The sequence below is a fragment of the Canis aureus genome, chromosome 26, assembly GCF_053574225.1.
Source record: "Canis aureus isolate CA01 chromosome 26, VMU_Caureus_v.1.0, whole genome shotgun sequence".
Lineage (NCBI taxonomy): Eukaryota > Metazoa > Chordata > Mammalia > Carnivora > Canidae > Canis > Canis aureus.
In genome coordinates, this window is record NC_135636.1 from 28,331,175 (window position 1) to 28,349,911 (window position 18,737).

General features: G+C 39.3%; 1 protein-coding gene across 9 annotated transcripts in view; it reads left to right on the forward strand.

The window, feature by feature from the left end:
* The window catches only part of CBFA2T2 (CBFA2/RUNX1 partner transcriptional co-repressor 2), a 145,959-nt gene that overhangs the window by 116,527 nt on the left and 10,695 nt on the right, over positions 1–18,737 (forward strand). For all 9 annotated transcript variants that reach the window (XR_013365163.1, XM_077872763.1, XM_077872765.1 and 6 more), the window contains 6 exons: positions 551–640; positions 2,069–2,250; positions 3,196–3,449; positions 6,476–6,561; positions 8,175–8,370; positions 17,491–17,559. Coding sequence is in view for 8 of the 9 variants with exons in the window: in XM_077872763.1 (XP_077728889.1) it covers positions 551–640; positions 2,069–2,250; positions 3,196–3,449; positions 6,476–6,561; positions 8,175–8,370; positions 17,491–17,559 (877 nt within the window). In the remaining variant the exon portion in view is untranslated. The remainder of the gene's footprint in view (positions 1–550; positions 641–2,068; positions 2,251–3,195; positions 3,450–6,475; positions 6,562–8,174; positions 8,371–17,490; positions 17,560–18,737) is intronic.

An 18,737-nucleotide genomic window follows, 5' to 3' on the forward strand; every position in this document is an offset into this window, starting at 1 on the left:
GAACAGTGTAGTGTTGGTTTTCTGTATCTGAGGTGACTTGCCCTCTACTCCTCAATACAAAGGACCCATGTGCCTCTCTTCATGAATAGTGTGGAAAGGAATAGCCTACTCTGCACTCCCAGCTGCTGAGTGTAGAGCAGAATTTAGATTTGGAGTACTAAAGAAAAAATTAATGAGGCCAGATTTTTCATAAAGAAAATTTGGTTGACCTTTGAGAGGGATCTCAGTTTATAGTAGTGCTTTTGAAATTATCATTTTCCTTGATTTAAATGGTTTAGCACAATCTGGGCAGCCCTGGTGGCGCAGCAGTTTAGCGCCGCCTACAGCCCGAGGTGTGATCCTGGAGACCCAGGATGGAGTCCCACATCTGGTTCCCTGCGTGGGGCCTGCTTCTCCCTCTGCCTGTGTCTCTGCCTCTCTCTCTCTCTATTTCGCTATGAATAAATAAAATCTTTAAAAAAAATAAAAATAAATGGTTTGCACAATCAGATTTATATTAAGAAGAACAGTATCCGGTTTTAGCAGTTGACAATATTATTTATCTTTTCAGAACTCAACAGTAACAATTGAAGAATTCCATTGCAAGCTTCAAGAGGCTACAAACTTTCCTCTTCGTCCTTTTGTGATTCCATTCCTCAAGGTAATTTTATGAGATAATTCCTGGATATAATTTATGTTTCACATTTCCTCAAAATACGCTGCTGATCCCTATTCTATGATCTCAGTCAGGGTGACTTGCCACATTTTCATATCTTTATTTTACGTAGGTCTGCTAGAAAAATGTGAATGTAGTCTGCAGATAAGCCTTACTTATATACTTGGAGAGATAAGAATTGCAAAAGCCTTGAGTTGTGGTCCACATATAGATACTGCTGGTACCACACAGAAGCAGGTGGAGCACGCAAATGAATGGGCTGGAGGTGACTGTGGGACGGTGTGGAGATTGGGCTCTTAGCAGAGGAAGTAATTGAACACTAAATCTTTTGTTTGTGGCGGTGAAATGTGTGTGTTTTGAGAAGAGGCTGTCAGACAAAGGAGAAGCCTTACACTTCCCACTTATCCTTAGGACAGAAGAGCATGTGAGAAGGCAATGTTGCTGTCTCCCCAACCCTAGTTAGTCTAGCTTCTGATCATGTCCTCTGGAATTCATGTTCCCTAAAACATAGCTTTTGGGAAGCATTGATCAGAATTGCTATACCAACCTGAGAAATAAGGCCGTATTAAATTTATATCTAATATGCTCTTTTAAAAAAACTTTTATTTGGGATCCCTGGGTGGCGCAGCGGTTTGGCGCCTGCCTTTGGCCCAGGGCGCGATCCTGGAGACCCGGGATCGAATCCCACGTCGGGCTCCCGGTGCATGGAGCCTGCTTCTCCCTCTGCCTGTGTCTCTGCCTCTCCCTCTCTCTGTGTGACTATCATAAATAAATTAAAAAAAAAAATTTAAAAAAAAAATAAATAAAAAAAAATAAAAAATAAAAAAACTTTTATTTGAAAATAATTTCGTACTCAAAAGTTGAAAACTGGTACAGGAAAATTCCTGTATACCACACTGTATCTTCAGTCACATTCTGCAAGTGTTAATATTTTATCACATCTACATTATTATTCTCTTTGTCTTCTATTTATTTTTCCTTGGAAATATTTGAGGGGTGCCTCGCTGACTTAGTGGAGTAAGATCTCTTGATCTTAGGGTTGCAAGTTCAAGCCCCATGTTGGGTATAGAGATTACTTTAAAAACAAAATATTTTGGGGGCACCTGGGTGGCTCAGTGGTTGAGCATCTGGCTTTGGCTCAGGTCATGATCCCAGGGTCCTGGGATCAAGTTCCACATTGGGCTTCCCATAGGGAGCCTGCTTTTCCCTCTGCCTATGTCTCTGCCTCTCTCTGTGTGTCTCTCATGAATAAATAAATGAAATCTTTAAATAAAATAAAAATATTTTATTTATTTTTGATTTTTTATTGTTTGAGAGAGAGAGCTCAGATAGGCCTTTTCATTTGCCGAGCCCTGTTGTGTAGGGCCCAACACCTGGAAAACTGCTTTCCAGCCCCTGCCTCTTCTTTTCAAGGCCAATCTGCCCCTGCTGCAGCGGGAACTGCTGCACTGCGCTCGAGCCGCCAAGCAGACCCCATCCCAGTACCTGGCTCAGCACGAACACCTTCTGCTCAACACAAGTATTGCATCGCCTGCTGACTCTTCAGAGCTGCTCATAGAAGTTCATGGAAATGGAAAGAGGCCCAGTCCAGAGAGGTGAGCAGAGAAGTGCTTTGTTGTCCTTTTCTGGAATTACTCTGAGCTTCCCCTTTGTGAAAGATAGAATTTGATTACTGTGGTTATATATAGGTATGGACTTAATTTCTAAGGTTAGATTTATTTTGCCCCAACATTAGGCTGCAGAATGTTTCTCAAATCTATAGGTGTAAAACAAATAAAATCTTAAAAAATAAAATCTATAGGCATACCCCCCAGGCACAAGTATTTTTCAAAAACTCTTCAGATGACTCTATATCCCTGGTGAGAGAATCCACTCTACTCCACTCTCCACATTCTGTGGGTCTACTAATCCAGAATCATAAGAAGTACAGAAGGTCCAAAGCATTTTTCCAATTTGTGAAATCTAATAATAAAATATAACAATTAATAATTGATACTTGTTAGTAAATCACCTTTTAATTTATTCTGAAAATTCCAATATGAGTGTCTGAAAGTGTTATTCAAAGAAGCAATATTTTAACACAATGGAAAATGTGTGAAAATTGAAGCTAAATGACTGGAAACTGTACCAGTTTGCAAGTGTATTCATTGTGTGAGCCTTTTTTCTCCAATATGACGAATTGTTTCTTTCCAAAAACTGTCCTCCAGAGCATCACATTTGACCTGAAACATCACTGAAGGTAGTTGAGCCCATAATCCTCTGTATCCTATCACAGAAGAAAATTCTATCATCTCTCCTTTGCTTCATGGAGTTGAGATGTTTCTGTCTGGTTTTGGATAGATTTGACCTCTAATTTCATGCTGGAATAAATCTGCAATTTCTCTTATCTGCCTGGCGCCTGGAGACATTTCAGGTCATGCCTTATGTCACACCATTGTTCCTATTTGTGAAAGTGCATATAGCACGACGTCAGTGCTTAGGACATGTTTGTGTGAACATTATTTGATGGGCTCAAATATGTACTTCTGGTTCTTCTACAGAAGGGAAGAGAACAGTTTTGAAAGAGATACAATTCCTCCTGAGCCTCCCGCCAAGAGAGTGTGCACCATCAGCCCTGCTCCCCGACATAGTCCTGCCCTCACTGTACCCCTCATGAATCCTGGGGGCCAGTTCCATCCTACTCCTCCACCTCTTCAACACTACACCTTAGAAGATATTGCAACTTCACATCTGTATCGTGAACCCAACAAGATGCTAGAACATCGTGAAGTTCGTGATAGACACCACAATCTTAGTAAGTGACATAAGCAGCATGGTAGTGGTTTAAATTCAGATTGAATTTTTATGTTTCTTTCCTATTCAGTTATAAAAAGCAAAGTGATACAATCAGTGTTTTTTTCCCCACTGATCAGATAAAACAATATACATTAAAAAAAATATTAGAGTTGTAGTGATCTCATTTCAAATTGATCTCCCTTCATAACTTGTTGCTATTCTTACATGATAGAAGTAGAATTGAATAAATTTTAGGAAATACACATTAAAATATTAAGAATAAAGAGGTATCACTTATTTTCAAATGTTACAGAAAACTAGAATATGTTAAAACAAATAAGCTAAAATATTAACATTTGGGAAATCAGCTTGAAGGATGGATGAGAAGTCTTTATACTATTCTTGTAGTGTTTCTGTAAGTGTGGATTTATTTCAGAGTAAAGTGTTTTTAAAATTAAAAAAGATGAGATATGTGGTCTTAAAAGCAGAAGGTCAAGAGGTAAGGCATATCTAAATTTAAATTTTGGCCCTGCATCCTAACTAGCTGTGTGATTTTATGCAAGTTGCTTAGGCTCTTTGAGCTTTGTTTATTCAATTTTTAAAATGGAGATGATACTACTACTTGTGCTGGGTCATTGCTACGTTTGGAATGCCTTGCACATGTATCATCAGTGACCATTAAATTTAAGAGGAAGCAAAAAGGCAAACAAACATTATCCAAGATCAGTTTTGAACAAAGCTTGTTGTGATATCCTCATACAAGTTTACTATAGGTTTCTTTGGAGTAACTGCTGAACAGAAAACAAAAGAACTGTTAATTTCCTGGTTTTTCTCTTCATTTCCATTTGTGGGGTGCCCCATGGAGTAAAAAAAAAAATTGCAGCACATTTGCTTGTCCACATTCTGACTTAGACTTAGCCCACTAGCACCTTTCAGAGGCAAGGATCATAGTAGGGCTCTGGCTTCATGCAGTGTGGTTGATGAATGGTGAGGGCCATGACAACAAACGGTGTTCTCAGCTGCCAACATTTACTTCCGGGTACTGCTTAGGTTGCAATATATGTACATCATATGTACGTTGTCTCATTCAGTCCTCACACTGGTCCTGTGCAGTTTTCACCCTCTTTTTACAGATAAGAGGTGAGGGGATTTTGGCCAAAATCAGATAGCTAGAGTGGCAGAGACAAGATTCAGACCCCAGCTGTCTGATTCCCAAAGCTTGGATACATTGCCAGTATGCTGTGGCACCTCCCTTGGCAGCATTTTGTGTGGTCCAGTCCCTTTTCTCCCATATCACTCTCTTTTTACATTGAAAATGAAGCATGGGCAGCCCCGGTGGCGCAGCGGTTTGGCGCTGCCTGCAGCCTGGGGTGTGATCTTGGAGACCCAGGATCAAGTCCCACGTCGTGATCCCTGCATGGAGCCTGCTTCTCCCTCCTCCTGTGTCTCTGCCCCTCTCTCTGTGTCTATGAATAAATAAATAAAATATTTTAAAAAAAAAAGAAAATGAAGCTTGCTATTGATTTCTTTTGTATTCATACATATACTTTTAACTAGTTTGATCCATTACTTTCTGAGGAAGAAGTGTGCTAAAAACAAGCTGAGCTGTGTTGTGCTCAGATTTTCCTTTCATTTCTAACAATTTTAGAAAAAAATTTTTTTTTGTCTTGATGTGTTCTCCTTGAAAGATCTTCAGTCCTCCTCCTACATGGTTTGTTTTAGGCTTAACCATTTGTCTTCCTGGCTGGTTATAGATTCTTTAATTTTCCCTAGTCCTCTTGAAAGCATGTGCCCTAGTTCTCAGTTCTTACCAAACCACTTATTCCCTCCTCCTTTTAAACAAATATATTGCAGCCCCTCCTCTTTACTCTCCTAAAATGGAAGTTATGGATACTATAGCCTGTCTTAGACTTAGAACTTTAGGATCAATATTCTAATTCATAATATATAAGAAATTGTTAGAATATGTTAGTGCTCAGGCATGACTGCACAAGAAGATCCCATAAAATAAGCAGGTGCTTACACAGATACAGGTTTACTATCAATATTAACACTTGTAAATTTAGGTTGGTAACAGCCATGTTATATTAATGATTTCAATGCTATGAACAGTGCTGTCATATGTGGTATCATATGATTTTTCAAAATAGTAGACAGTTAATTCATTATACCTTTGATTCACACAGTCATTGCATTCCTACAAATTTAAATATAAATCAAAACCATACAAAAATATTTTGGGGGCATCTGGGTGGCTCAGTTGGTTAATCATCTGCCTTCGGCTCAGGTCATTCATGATTCCAGAGTCCTGAGATCAAGCCCCACATCAGGCTCCCTGCTTAGCAGGGAATCTGCTTTTCCCTCCCCCCCTTGCTTGTGCTCTCTCTGGCTATCTCTCTCTCTCTCTCAAGTAAATAAATAAAATCTTAAAAAAAAAAAATTGTGCGAGGCACCTGACTCTTAAGTCAGTAGAGCATCAACTCAGTCCTCAGGGTTGAGTTCAGGTTCCATGTTGAGCATAGAGCTTACTTAAAAATGTACATATTTTTTAGTAATACTAAGTTGTTTCCAAGTGCTTGTACAGTACCCACTCTATTTGGGGTGGTTAAGTATTTGCATTGTGTTACATCCTTGCCAGTACTAAGGGTTATCTGGCAATTTAGTTTTTTCCAATATATGGATATGAAATGCTATCTTCGTAGAGATTTTTACTTGTACTCTACTTACAGTTTTACTGTCTTCATGTTTTTATGGACCATCTATGCTTTTCTGTTTGTGGCATATCTTTTTATTTCTTTTGACTGTTTTTCCTTTGGGCTGTTTGCCTTTTTAACTGATTTGTCAGAGTTTGTTATATATTCTAAATGGTGATTTGTTGTTGTTGTTGTTGGCTTTATGTCATTTTGTGTTTCCTACACTCCATTTTGAATCATTGCCCTAGCAGTGTGCTCACATTTGGTACAGATGTGTGTGTTTTTACATGATAGAATTTTGTTTATTGTATTCTTTCCTCTGTCTTCAAATTTAATCTCTCATTTCTAATAGGTCTTAATGGAGGCTATCAAGATGAGTTGGTAGACCACCGGTTGACCGAAAGGGAGTGGGCAGATGAATGGAAACATCTTGATCATGTAAGAATCTTATGGCGTATAATTTTCCTATTATATTTTACTTCTTAATATCACCAATAGTAATGGAGTACATATGCCTGATGTGAAATTAACCAGAGCCATATCATCTACAATAAAAACTGATTTATGAAGCCAACTGGTTGGCTCAGTCTGTTGAACATGTGACTCTCAATTTCAGGATTGTGAGATCAAGCACTTCAAGTCCCATTTTGGGTGTAGAGCTTACTTATGAATTAATAAAATGAAATAAAATAAACCTGATTTATCTGCTACTCCCCTAGCTAGAGAGATAAGAGTAACTCCCAAATCTTTGTAGTGGGGTAATTACTTCAGGATATAACCAAATGAAGTCATAAAGTATAATGGTTAAAAAACGGGGCTGTGGGGCAGCCTGGGTAGCTCAACAGTTTAGCGCTGCCTTCAGCCCAGGGCATGATCCCAGAGACCTGGGATTGAATCCCACATCAGGCCCCCTGCATGGAGCCTGCTTCTTCCTCTGCCTGTGTCTCTGCCTCTCTCTCTCTGTGTCTTTCATGAATAAAGAAATAAAAACCTTTAATAAAAATCAATTTAAAAAAACGAGGCTGTGAGTTCAGATCTCAGCTTTGCTACTTCCTATCTTTGTGCAATGGGCAAGTTGTTTTTAATGTTTCTAGCCTTAATTTTTATATCTTAAAAAAAAGAATACTGTAATATTTGAATTCATAGCAAGGTAGGTGATAATATAATAGAAGGTGCTTATCACAGGATCTAATATATAGGAAATGCTAAATAAATGGTGCTTCTCTATAAACAAATGAGAGGGACTCCTGGTTGGCTCACTGGGTTAAGTGGCTGTCTTCTGCCTAGATCATGATCCCAGGGTCCAGGGATCGAGCCCCACATCGGGCTCCTTCCTCAGTAGGGAGCCTGCTTCTCCTTCTGCCTGCCGTTACTCTTCTTGTACTCTTTCTGTGTCAAATAAATAAATAAAAGTCTTTTAAAAAAGAGAATTGGTGTCCTAAAAATGGAAGAAAAGATGTAGTACCTACTTGAAATACACCTACATACCTTTTCCTTGTTGAGTGAAATTGTCTCTGAATGTTCTTTCTCTGATTGCATTCTTGTATAAATCTCTAGCTTTATCTAGTAACTTGATGTATTTAGGCAGAGAGATAATATGGTTTTATCAGAATATTTAAAGAATTATGGTGAGAGACTCTGGCTGCTTCAACCTGGAAGAATCCAAAAAGTGTTATTTTGAAATCCAAAAAAAACATTTTGCATTGTATATATATTTAAAAAGAACCTGTTGGGGGTACCTGAGTAGCTCAGTTGGTTAAGTGTTCCCCACTCTTGATTTTGGCTAAGGTCATGATCTCAGGATTGTGATATTCAACCCCATGTTGTGGCTGTGCTGGGCATGGAGTCTGCTTAGGATTCTGTCTCCCTCCCCACCAAATTAAATAAATAAGTAAAAAGAAGCTGTTAAGCAAGGCTTTCATATAGGCTGATATTGCTAACCTGTAAGATACTTAAGCCTTCATTCTTTATAGTTTACCTGTCCTTAATTTTCAGTATTGGTTATTTGACAGTCCTAATCTTATATCTGCCTGACTTCCTCTCTGATTTAGGCTCTGAATTGCATTATGGAAATGGTAGAGAAGACAAGGCGCTCCATGGCGGTTCTGCGGCGCTGTCAGGAATCTGATCGTGAAGAACTCAACTACTGGAAAAGAAGGTGTAACGAAAACACAGAGATGAGGAAGACAGGGAGTGATTTGGTCTCCAGGCAGCACAGTCCCGGGAGTGCAGATTCTCTCAGCAATGGTAAGGGAGGAGTCTCCCCTATGATGGCAGGGAAGACTTTGGTAGATTGTGGAGTTAGAAAGACCCAGGTAAGTTTGAAGAGTAAATGATAAAATATGTCAAGGATTCAGTACATGGCAGGTTCAAGAAATACTATTTAACTTGGGGATAATGAGAATATTAATGGTTTTATTCTGTTTTTAACTCTCTCTCTGTGTGTGCTAGGTGATGGTGAAAGAATCGTTGTCTCCCTGGTTGAATGTCCTAGGTATTCTCATGTACATCACATTTATTCCTCAGTAGTAGCCCTGAAAAATCTAAAAATGTTCCTGTCATCTTCCCTCCTCTCCCTCTCACTCCCCATCCAGGAAAATACCATTTATCATCCTCTGTCTGGAGGCCTTTATAAAAAATTCTATTATACCAAGCTGAGTTATCCCATCTTGCCTTTTCATAGCCTGAAGATGCAGAGGTATGAACAACTGTTCTCTCAATCCGGGATACATGCAGTGCCACAGTGTTTTCCCCCAAAATGTTCCATCACATTCATTTAGTAACTGAAAAGGTGCCCTATCCAAAGACACAGCTAAATGAGAGGCCATCTGTGATCAGCCTTTTTCCCCATCCACCTACCCACTTCAAGCTCCATCTTTTCACCAGGGAGAATGAATCGTTTATTGTGACAGACCTAGCATGTTCCACAGACAACAGCTGTTAGTCTAAAAAAGACTTCAAAATAAAAGAGGCAAAGACATTGGTAACCAAAGGATCCCACTCCCCACCCCTCCCACAGAGTTGACTCTTGAGGCAGCCATAGATGAGCAACATTGTGCAGGATATCACATTAAGACATCAAAGAACACTTGTAGCTGCAGTGTGATTCCTTTTATAAAAACTTTAGAGCTTGGGCTGCCTGGCTGGCACAGTCAGAGGAGCATGTGTTTCTTAACCTCAGGGTCATGTGTTTGAGCCCCATGTTGGGTGTAGAGATTACAATCAATCTATCCACTGATCAGTTAATCAATACATATATACAAATGTACAGATAACTTCAGAGCTCATCATATCCCTCACCATTTGAACCTTCATAAGTAGTCCCTATAACAACTTGCAGAAACATACAAAGTTCCCCAACCAAATCAACTACGTTCTAACAGTCAGTCTGCATGTGTCGAGGTGAGTGGCATACAGTGCAATGCAGAGTGAGCTGCAGTCCTGAGGCAGCTCTTCTCTAGCCCCGATGGCAAGTCTTGCTGGGGGAATTAAAACATTACTCTGCATTACTCTCTATTCATCTTTTTCAGTATCTTTATTTATACATAGTATACATATTTTATATTTTTATTTTACTGTTTGTTGCAGTAGAGAAAGAAAGCATCATTCGTCTCCTAAATAATCATGCTATTCAAAATGTGGACCAAAACCATTCTAAACCAGTTTGTTACTGGACTGTGATCGTATGAGAAGCTTGCCACAGCATGTATTGGGGTACACTTTTGCTTACTTTGAGAAGAGTCCTCTACATTAAACAGTGTGCTTAGAGACATAGTGGTCGGGCATTCTGGCGTAAGTTCCCGATCTCTTTATGGACCAAAGTGGTGTGCAGACTAGCATTTGGAGCAGCACTGTTCTACATTCTGCAGTATTCTTGGACATAACACACAGACATATCAATGACTTTTAAATAATTAGATAATCTGTGATTTGTGTGTATTTTTTATTTTTTTCATAATTCGTGTTTTAAATCTTTTGGGTGTACAGAAACTGCTGGTGATTTATTTACTTACATGTTTAGTATTTAAGTGTTTTGGTGATTTGGGGAGAAATTCACTAAGATACTGCATAGCATTTTTACTTTTCCCATGTAAAATAATCAAATATAGGTTCCTTCTATCTGAACATTGGTAAGTCACAATATTTTCAGGGATAAATTTGCTTTAGACAACAAGGGATGTATTTTGGTATTTTATTTAAGGAACCATAAATAAGTAGGAAAAGCATAAGGAAAAACAAGAAAATGATCATCAAAAAAAAAGAAAGAAAATATCATCATAGAGATCAAGAGAATGGTTTTCTCTGGGGGTGTAGGATGGAGGCTATAGGTGATGGAATACAGAGTTGGGCATTCATCATCACTATGAGCTCTTTTGACTGTAGGAGTGTAAGTCTGGCCAGCATCCTTTAAACAGGACTGTGGCTTACCACTAGCCATCTCTTGGGGATTTAGGGCTGCTGGAAGTGTCTTTTTTGACCTATAGGTTTGTGGATGTTCACTTTAATATTTTTATGAACTTGTTATTCATCCAAATCAGATGAGTTTCAGAAACTATGAATAGATAGGGAAGATAGTTACTGAAAAAAATTTTTTTTAATTATCCAGAACTGAATGTCAGTATTCCAACTTGAACCAGTCTATAAATTAGACAAGACTGGAGAAGAAACAAATATCAGCATCATTAACTTAGAAAATGGGTATCCCTGGGTGGCGCAGCAGTTTGGCGCCTGCCTTTGGCCCAGGGCGCGATCCTGGAGACCCGGAATCGAATCCCACGTCGGCCTCCCGGTGCATGAGCCTGCTTCTCCCTCTGCCTATGTCTGCCTCTCTCTCTCTGTGTGACTATCATAAAAAAAAAAAATTTTTTTTTAAAAATTAAAAAAAAAAACTTAGAAAATGGGACACTTGGGTGGCTCAGCGGTTGGGCATCTGCCTTCATTCAGTTCAGGGCGTGATCCCAGGATCCAGGATTGAGTCCCACATTGGGCTCCCTGTAGAGAGCCTGCTTCTCCCTCTGCCTTTGTCTCTACCTCTCATGAATAAATAAATAAATCTTGGAAAGAAGGTAGGAAGGAAGGGAGAAGAGAAGAGAAGAAAAGAAACTTAGAAGACAACTCTGAAGAAAAGTTATTTTAACTTAGAATTCTGTACTAGACCTGGGGCACCTAGGTGGTACAGTCAGTTGAGCATCTGACTCTTGGTTTCAGGTTGGGGCCATGATCTCATGGTCGTGGCATTGAGCCCTTACACTAGGTGTGAAATCTTGGGATTGATTATCTTTTCTTCTCCTTTGGCTCAAGCACACATACTTTCTCTTTCTCTCTTTAAAGTAAATCAATAAATCTTTGTAAAAAATTGGCCAAACCGGGATGCCTGGGTGGCTCAGCGGTTGAACATCTGCCTTCGGCCCAGGGCATGATCCTGGAGACCCTGGATCAACTCCCACATCGGGCTTCCTGCATGGAGCCTGCTTCTCCCTCTGCCTGTGTCTCTGCCTCTCTCTCTCTCTCTTTCTCTGTGTCTCTCATGAATGAATGAATGAATGAATAAATTAATTAATTAATTAATTAATAAAATGTTTAAAAAATTTTTTGACCAAACCAAAACCATTAATTTTAATTAATCCCCCACAATTTTTCAAAACATGTACCTCCTAAGGCACCTGGATGGCTTGGTTAGGGGTCAGTCTCTTGGTTTCATCTCATATCATGATCTCATGAGTCCTGAGACTGAGCCCAGCTTTGGGCTCTGCGCTCAGCAGGGAGTCTGCTTGATGGTTCTCTCCCTCTGCCCCCCTCACTGGAGCACCCTTGCTCCCACTTGATCTCCCTGTCTCTCAAATAAATAAATAAATCTTTTTTGAAAAATGTACCTCCTATCTACCCTTTATCATGGTTTACCACAACAGGGTATGATATACCTTAAAAGAGGGAAGTAAATCAGAAAGTAGAAGCCATGGAATTGATTAAACAGGACCCATCAACATAAGGGAATGCCTAGCCTGGTTAGGGAGGGTCCTAAGCAACAGGGTGTACCACGAGCATTTGAGGCTGTAATAGCCCAAAAGCTTGCTAGAAGTTTTTTCAAGAAAATGAAATTTATAATATTTATACAATAGGGACACCTGGGTGGCTCAGTGATTGAGTGTTTACCTTCAGCTCAGGTTATGATCCTGGGGTTTTGGGATCGAGTCCTGCATCACACTCCCTGTGGGATAGCCTGCTTCTCCCTCTATGTCTTTGCCTCTTTGTGTGTCTCTCACGAATAAATAAATAAATAAATCTTTTTAAAAAAGTAATTTATACAATAGGAAGAGAAGTTAAGATTGAGAAATAATTACACTAAACAAGGCAATTATTAACTCTCAAAAAAAAAAAAACTTGTTAAGTATATAAAAAGATTCATAGATGGCGCCTGGGTGGCTCAGTTAAGGGTCTGCTTTTGGCTCAGGTCATTATCCCAAGGTCCTGGGATCCACAGGAAGCCTGCTTCTTTCTTCTTCTCCCTCTGGCTGCCCTGCTTGTCTGTGTACTCCCCCCCCCCCCCCAATCAAATAAATAAAATCTGTTAAAAAAGAAAAAAAGATTCAGGGCAGCCCCTGTGGCCCAGTGGTTTAGCCGCCCGCCTTCGGCCCAGGGCATTATCCTGGAGACCCGGGATCGAGTCCCACGTCAGGCTCCCTACATGGAGCCTGCTTCTCCCTCTGCCAGTGTCTGTGCCTCTCTCTCTCTCATATGAATGAATAAATAAAATCTTAAAAAAAAAAAAAAAGATTCATAGAATCTGAACCACATGACTCAACTGGGATTAGTATTTACATTCAATACTGTAAATATTGACTACCGGTGTAACAGAATTTGAATATCTCTGGAGGAACAGAAGGGGAATAAATTGTGAATGTGTCTGTGATAGAGTGAGAATGGAGGTTAAAAGAGAATGAAATGGCTGGTTAGCCAGTAATGGCCACAGTTGAAATAATCAGCATGTAGCAATACCTAAAGAAAGACACTTTAACAGTGTTACAATAGAAAATATGTAAGACCAACAGAGAGGTGGTGATCCTAGTATGGTTTGGAAGACCTTACTCACTAATGCTGGATTCTAAGTCACACACATTCTTTCAGTAGTTTAACTTTAAGTGCCCATGACATCACAAAACAAAAAGTGGATACTTTTGGAAAATTGCTGATGCCCTGGCCCCATGTCAAGATTCTGATTTAATTGGACTAAGATGGGACCTGTGATTTTTCAAACATCTTGCATTTTTGCCTTCGGATGTATTCTTAGCTATAAAATTAATACGTTGTGAATATAGGTATTTTTATTCATTTGATCTTGGTTTTTGTTTTCTCTCCCACCTCTTACCCCAACTGGTTTTTGATGGATAAGATAGCTAATATTTATGGAATCAAATCCATCACTTCCTTTTATACTTTGTTCCTTGACCTTCATCCTCATCCAATATACAACCGATTTCATCTACATTACATTCAAATCTGTATATTTGGGTATTAGCAATCTAATTTAAAACTTACTACCATCAAATAACGAATACCCACCCATCCTTTAGATACTGAAATGATATAATTACTAATACTCCATTTTGTTGAATACTTCAGTCTGTTTTCTTCATTGATCTTTCTGACCGTATTAGTATTCAAATTTAATAATCATAGTTTATCTGGATTCTTATTGTGTTCTAGCCAGTGCTAAAGTTTCACATGTGTTTTCTTTCTTTCTTTCTTTTTTTTTTTTAAGATTTTATTTATTCATGAGAGACACAGAGAAAGAAAGAGTCAGAGACACACGCAGAGGGGGAAGAAGGCTCCATGCTTGGAGCCTGATGTGGGACTTGATCCTGGGACTCCAGAATCACGTGCTGGGCCGAAGGCAGGCGCTAAACCACTGACCACCCAGGGATTCCCCCTCACATGTGCTTTCAAAGCTGTCTGTTGAGATATAGGAATTGCTATTACATTCTTTGACAGACGACAACACTGAGGCTTAAATAAGTTAAAAAGTTGGCCAAAACAGTCATATTACTAGTACGGATTATAAGTATAGCATTCTAGAACCAGCACACACTCATAGCTGATCCACTGTATTTTCTTGAGTTGTTTTTTTTTAATATTTTATTTACTTATTCATGAGAAACACAGAGAGAGAGAGAAAGAGGCAGAGACACAGGCAGAGGGAGAAGCAGGCTCCATGCAGGGAGCCTGACGTGGGGCTTGATCCCGGATTTCCAGGATCAGGCCTTGGGCTGAAGGTGGTGCTAAACCGCTGAGCCACTTGGGCTGCCCTTTCTTGAGTATTTTAATTTGGTTATTCCCTCAGTTTTTTAAATGGGTTACATTGTAAAAAGGGCGAACATTGGGATACCTGGGTGGCTCGGTGATTGAGCATCTGCCTCCGGCTCAGGGCATGGTCCCGGAGTCCCAGGATGGAGTCCTGCATTGTACTCCCCTTGAGGAGCCTGCTTCTCCCTCAGCCTGTGTCTCTGCCTCTCTCTGTGTCTCTCATGAATGAATAAATAAAATCTTTAAAAAAAAAAAAAAAAAGAAAGGCAAGTATTACAGAAACCTACAAATTATGAAAAACCTGCCACCACCCACTGTTTCTCTCCTGCTCCCATAGACTCATTTATTAAGAAATTTGTTTGCTCTTACAGAATTTTCTATATATATACTAAAGAACATTTTCCCCAATTTTTTATCTTGAAGTTTTTCAAACACATAAAAATGTTTTGAGTAAGACAGAGAGCACTCATGTGCCCTCTATCTGGTTTCACTTGTTTTTCACATTTTGCCATATTTGCTTTACCTCATTATAGATGAGTAGGTAGATGTAGGTTCAGTCTCCCCCAACCATCATGACACTCATCCTTAAATGTTTTGTTCTATTTCTCCTAAGAACTAGAGCATTCTCTTAAATAGCCAAAATACCATTGTGATTTATTTACGTTATCTGTCTTGCCTTTGATTACAGTAGCCTCTGAGACTCTGCTTTTCTTAGTGAACCAGTTGAAAATCCTGATTTTTGTTCCTTTCTGGGTTTAGAAGTACAGTTACTCTGACTTATGGAAATGCCATATTAAATGTATGTAGTTTCCAGCTATGTTTTGAGTAATCTGAGAAGTTCCCTTTAAGGTTAGATTTCTCACCTTTTACATCTGTCAGATAAATAAAATCTTAGGAACTGGGCACATACAATGAATATGACCAAGGCATATTGATAACAGAAATGAAGTAGCTTTTCCCTTGGTTGATCAGGACTTACCTCACATCCCCACAAGTAAACAAATGTTTCTTCTATCATTTAATAACCTGTGGTAGCTTGTCTACACACTCAATCCTTTTTTCTCACTGGTTTTCCTTACTTAAGATTCCATTGAGGGAATCCCTGGGTGGTTCAGTGGTTTGGCGCCTGCTTTTGGCCCAGGGCGCAATCCTGGAGTCCCAGAATCGAGTCCCATGTCGGGCTCCCTGCATGGAGCCTGCTTCTCCCTCTGCCTGTGTCTCTGCCCCTCTCTCTCTCTCTCTCTCTCTCATAAATAAATAAATAAATAAACAAACCAATAAATAAATAAATCTTAATAAAAAAGATTCCATTGAATTTGGTCCATTGCCTTCTTTAGCTTGTGTCACTTGATTCTTCTGATCCTAGATTTTTTCCCTATTTTTATTTCATGAGTCTCATCCTTGAGTTTCTAGGTGTTTGACAAATGGCTACATGGATCAGGAATCTCACCCGTGTTAAATAGAGCCCTTCTGTTTTCCATAGTAGCGCTTCCTAGAGAGCCCAGTGTCGCAAAAAGTATTAATTCTGTCAATATTTTAAACTTATGGGGTCTCTTTTTGGGATGATGAAAATGTTTGAGAATTAGATAGTAGGGATGGTTGTACAACATTGTGAGTGTACTAAATGGTGCCTCATTATCCCCTCCTAGCTATCTGGGGAATACAGCAGTAGGTTTTTTGTGCCGATAGCTCCTGGAATGGGAGGGAATCCGTCCCTGTCCCAGACCAGTTTACAGCCAGTTGCGAAGCATTCTCATGAGGAGTAACCATTTTATAAACCTCCCTTGGCAAACATTTCATGCCAGGCTACCCTCCCCCGCTGTACTGTTTCCCTGATTCCTTTTTGCACCATGGGTTGGTGAGTATTCAGAGCATAAAATCTGTTTTTCAGCTTAGCCTCAGTAAAGCATAAGGAAATTTGAAAGTCTGCTGGAATTGACTCATTTAAAAAAAAAAAAAAAAGCTTAATGGGCCCTCTTCTTATAAAATATTATATCTTAAAATCACAATAAACGTGTGTGTGTGTGTGTGTGTTTATACAACCCCTACCAGTGGGGTTACCACTGGGGTGCCTCTTTGGGATACATTTGAAATGCACTATTCCATATCAGAGTATTTTCTTTACTACTTGCTTTTTATTTGTTTATAAGCATTTTAAGAAACTTTAAAGGCAACCTCTTTAAATCACATGTAAAGGGGATCCCTGCATGGCTCAGCGGTTTACTGCCTGCCTTCGGCCCAGGCGTGATCCTGGAGTCCTGGGGTCAAGTCCCACATTGGGCTCCCTGCGTGGGGTGTGCTTCTCCCTCTGCCTGTGTCTCTGCCTCTCTCTCTCTTCTCTCTCTCTCTGTGTCTCTCATAAATAAGTAAAATTTTTTTAAAAATAAATAAATAAATCACCTGTAAAAATTCAAAGTTACCCTTCCCCACCCCAAATTCACAGTTACCAAGAAACAAAAGCCATATTCTCTGACATGTCTACAGAGCAGTTAAGAGAGATCTATGCACGATGGGAATTGTTATATTGGATAGGGATATACATGCATATATTTGTATAAGTATCTATCTGTACTTATGTTTACATTTTAGGAAGTATCTTAAAAATACATCCACGGCTATAGGAAAAACAATAAGGACATATAGATAAAATAAGAAAGTGAAGATCACTTTTAATCTCACTACTTTGGGGATCCCTGGGTGGCGCAGCGGTTTAGCGCCTGCCTTTGGCCTGGGGCGCGATCCTGGAGACCCGGGATCGAATCCCACGTCGGGCTCCCGGTGCATGGAGCCTGCTTCTCCCTCTGCCTGTGTCTCTGCCTCTCTCTCTCTCTCACTGTGTGCCTATCATAAATAAATAAAAATTAAAAAAAAAAAATCTCACTACTTTGAATTGAAGTACCGTTACTATTTGAGGCATGCGTGTGTGTTTTAAAACTACACATTTAGTGTACTTTTTTGTAATCTGATTTTATTCCTTGTCAGAATTTTTCATTAAAAAATTTTCATAAAAATGAAACATGTTGGTATAGATCATGTCTAACCCTGTGCTGTTTATCCTTTCTGTAGATACACAGCGAGAATTCAGCAGTAGGCCAGGAACAGGATATGTACCTGTGGAGTTTTGGAAAAAAACTGGTACGTATCTGTCTGCTTCTAGGTCACACATACTCACTAATTTGTGCGAGTATGCAACACATGTTTGGGGGAAAGGTGGTTGTCTCCTTATTTTCTCTTCAGAACTCTCAGCTCCTGCCACTCCACTTCAAGCTTTCACTTACATCCGGACTTCCTCTCACATTACTCTGCAGGTCAAGAATTTAGAATGACTTCAGACTGTCCATCGAAGTTCCTTGCATGCCTTTCTGCTAGGTCACCCCAAGGCATTAAGTAACCAACTTTTCCTTCTATATTTATAGCCTTATTTCTGAGCATATAGCTCAGTTCATTTTTGCCTGTTGGCTTCACTTGAATCTACACACACTGTGTTCGCACATAACCTGATACATTCTGGTCTTGCAACAGCCCTCCACTCTTCCTTTCACCTTTGTTATCTCCATCTTTGTCAAGACTGTTCTTGGTGGGCCTCATTTTCTAGGAGGCTAAAAGAAAAGTGGTCTGCCTATTGTGGTAAGCCACTGGGTGAAACTAGCCTCATGTCCCTGTTGCTGCCCTTGTCCAGACATGAGCTTTCTTTTTCTTCTACACTCCCTTTTCCAGGACCATTTTTTTGTAGTCCAGTACGGTTCTTGGTTTTCTTCCTAAGATAAAATTTACTTTTACAAAAGTTAATACTTGTCCTTCATAGAGACTCTTTCAGGACCATCAAGACCATTATAAACAAATGAACTAAAGATGTGAACACATTGTGAGAAATACAAATAAACATACTGCAAAATGTTTGTTCCAACTGTCAAGAAAGTACAAGATAAAGTCCCCCAGAGTCTTTATTGACATATTTGTTGACCTGTTTTTAGAGGATCTTGTTAACGACACTAAATGATTCATTAGAGTTTTACATATGAAATTATTACATGTAACCAGCCTTGAGTATGTGCAAATTTTTTTTTTAAGATCTTATTTCTAAAAAAAAAAAAAAAAAAAAAAAAAAGATCTTATTTCTAAGTACTCAACATGGGACTTGAACTTGCAGCTTTGAGGTCAAGAATTGACACTCTATTGACTGAGCTAGGCACCCCAGTACATGCAAATTCTTAAAATCATTCCTGTTTCATGCTTTTGAATTCTTCCTTTCAAAAGCATGTGATCCAAACTTAGCCACACAAATTGTTTAAAAAAAAAGACAATATGTGTAA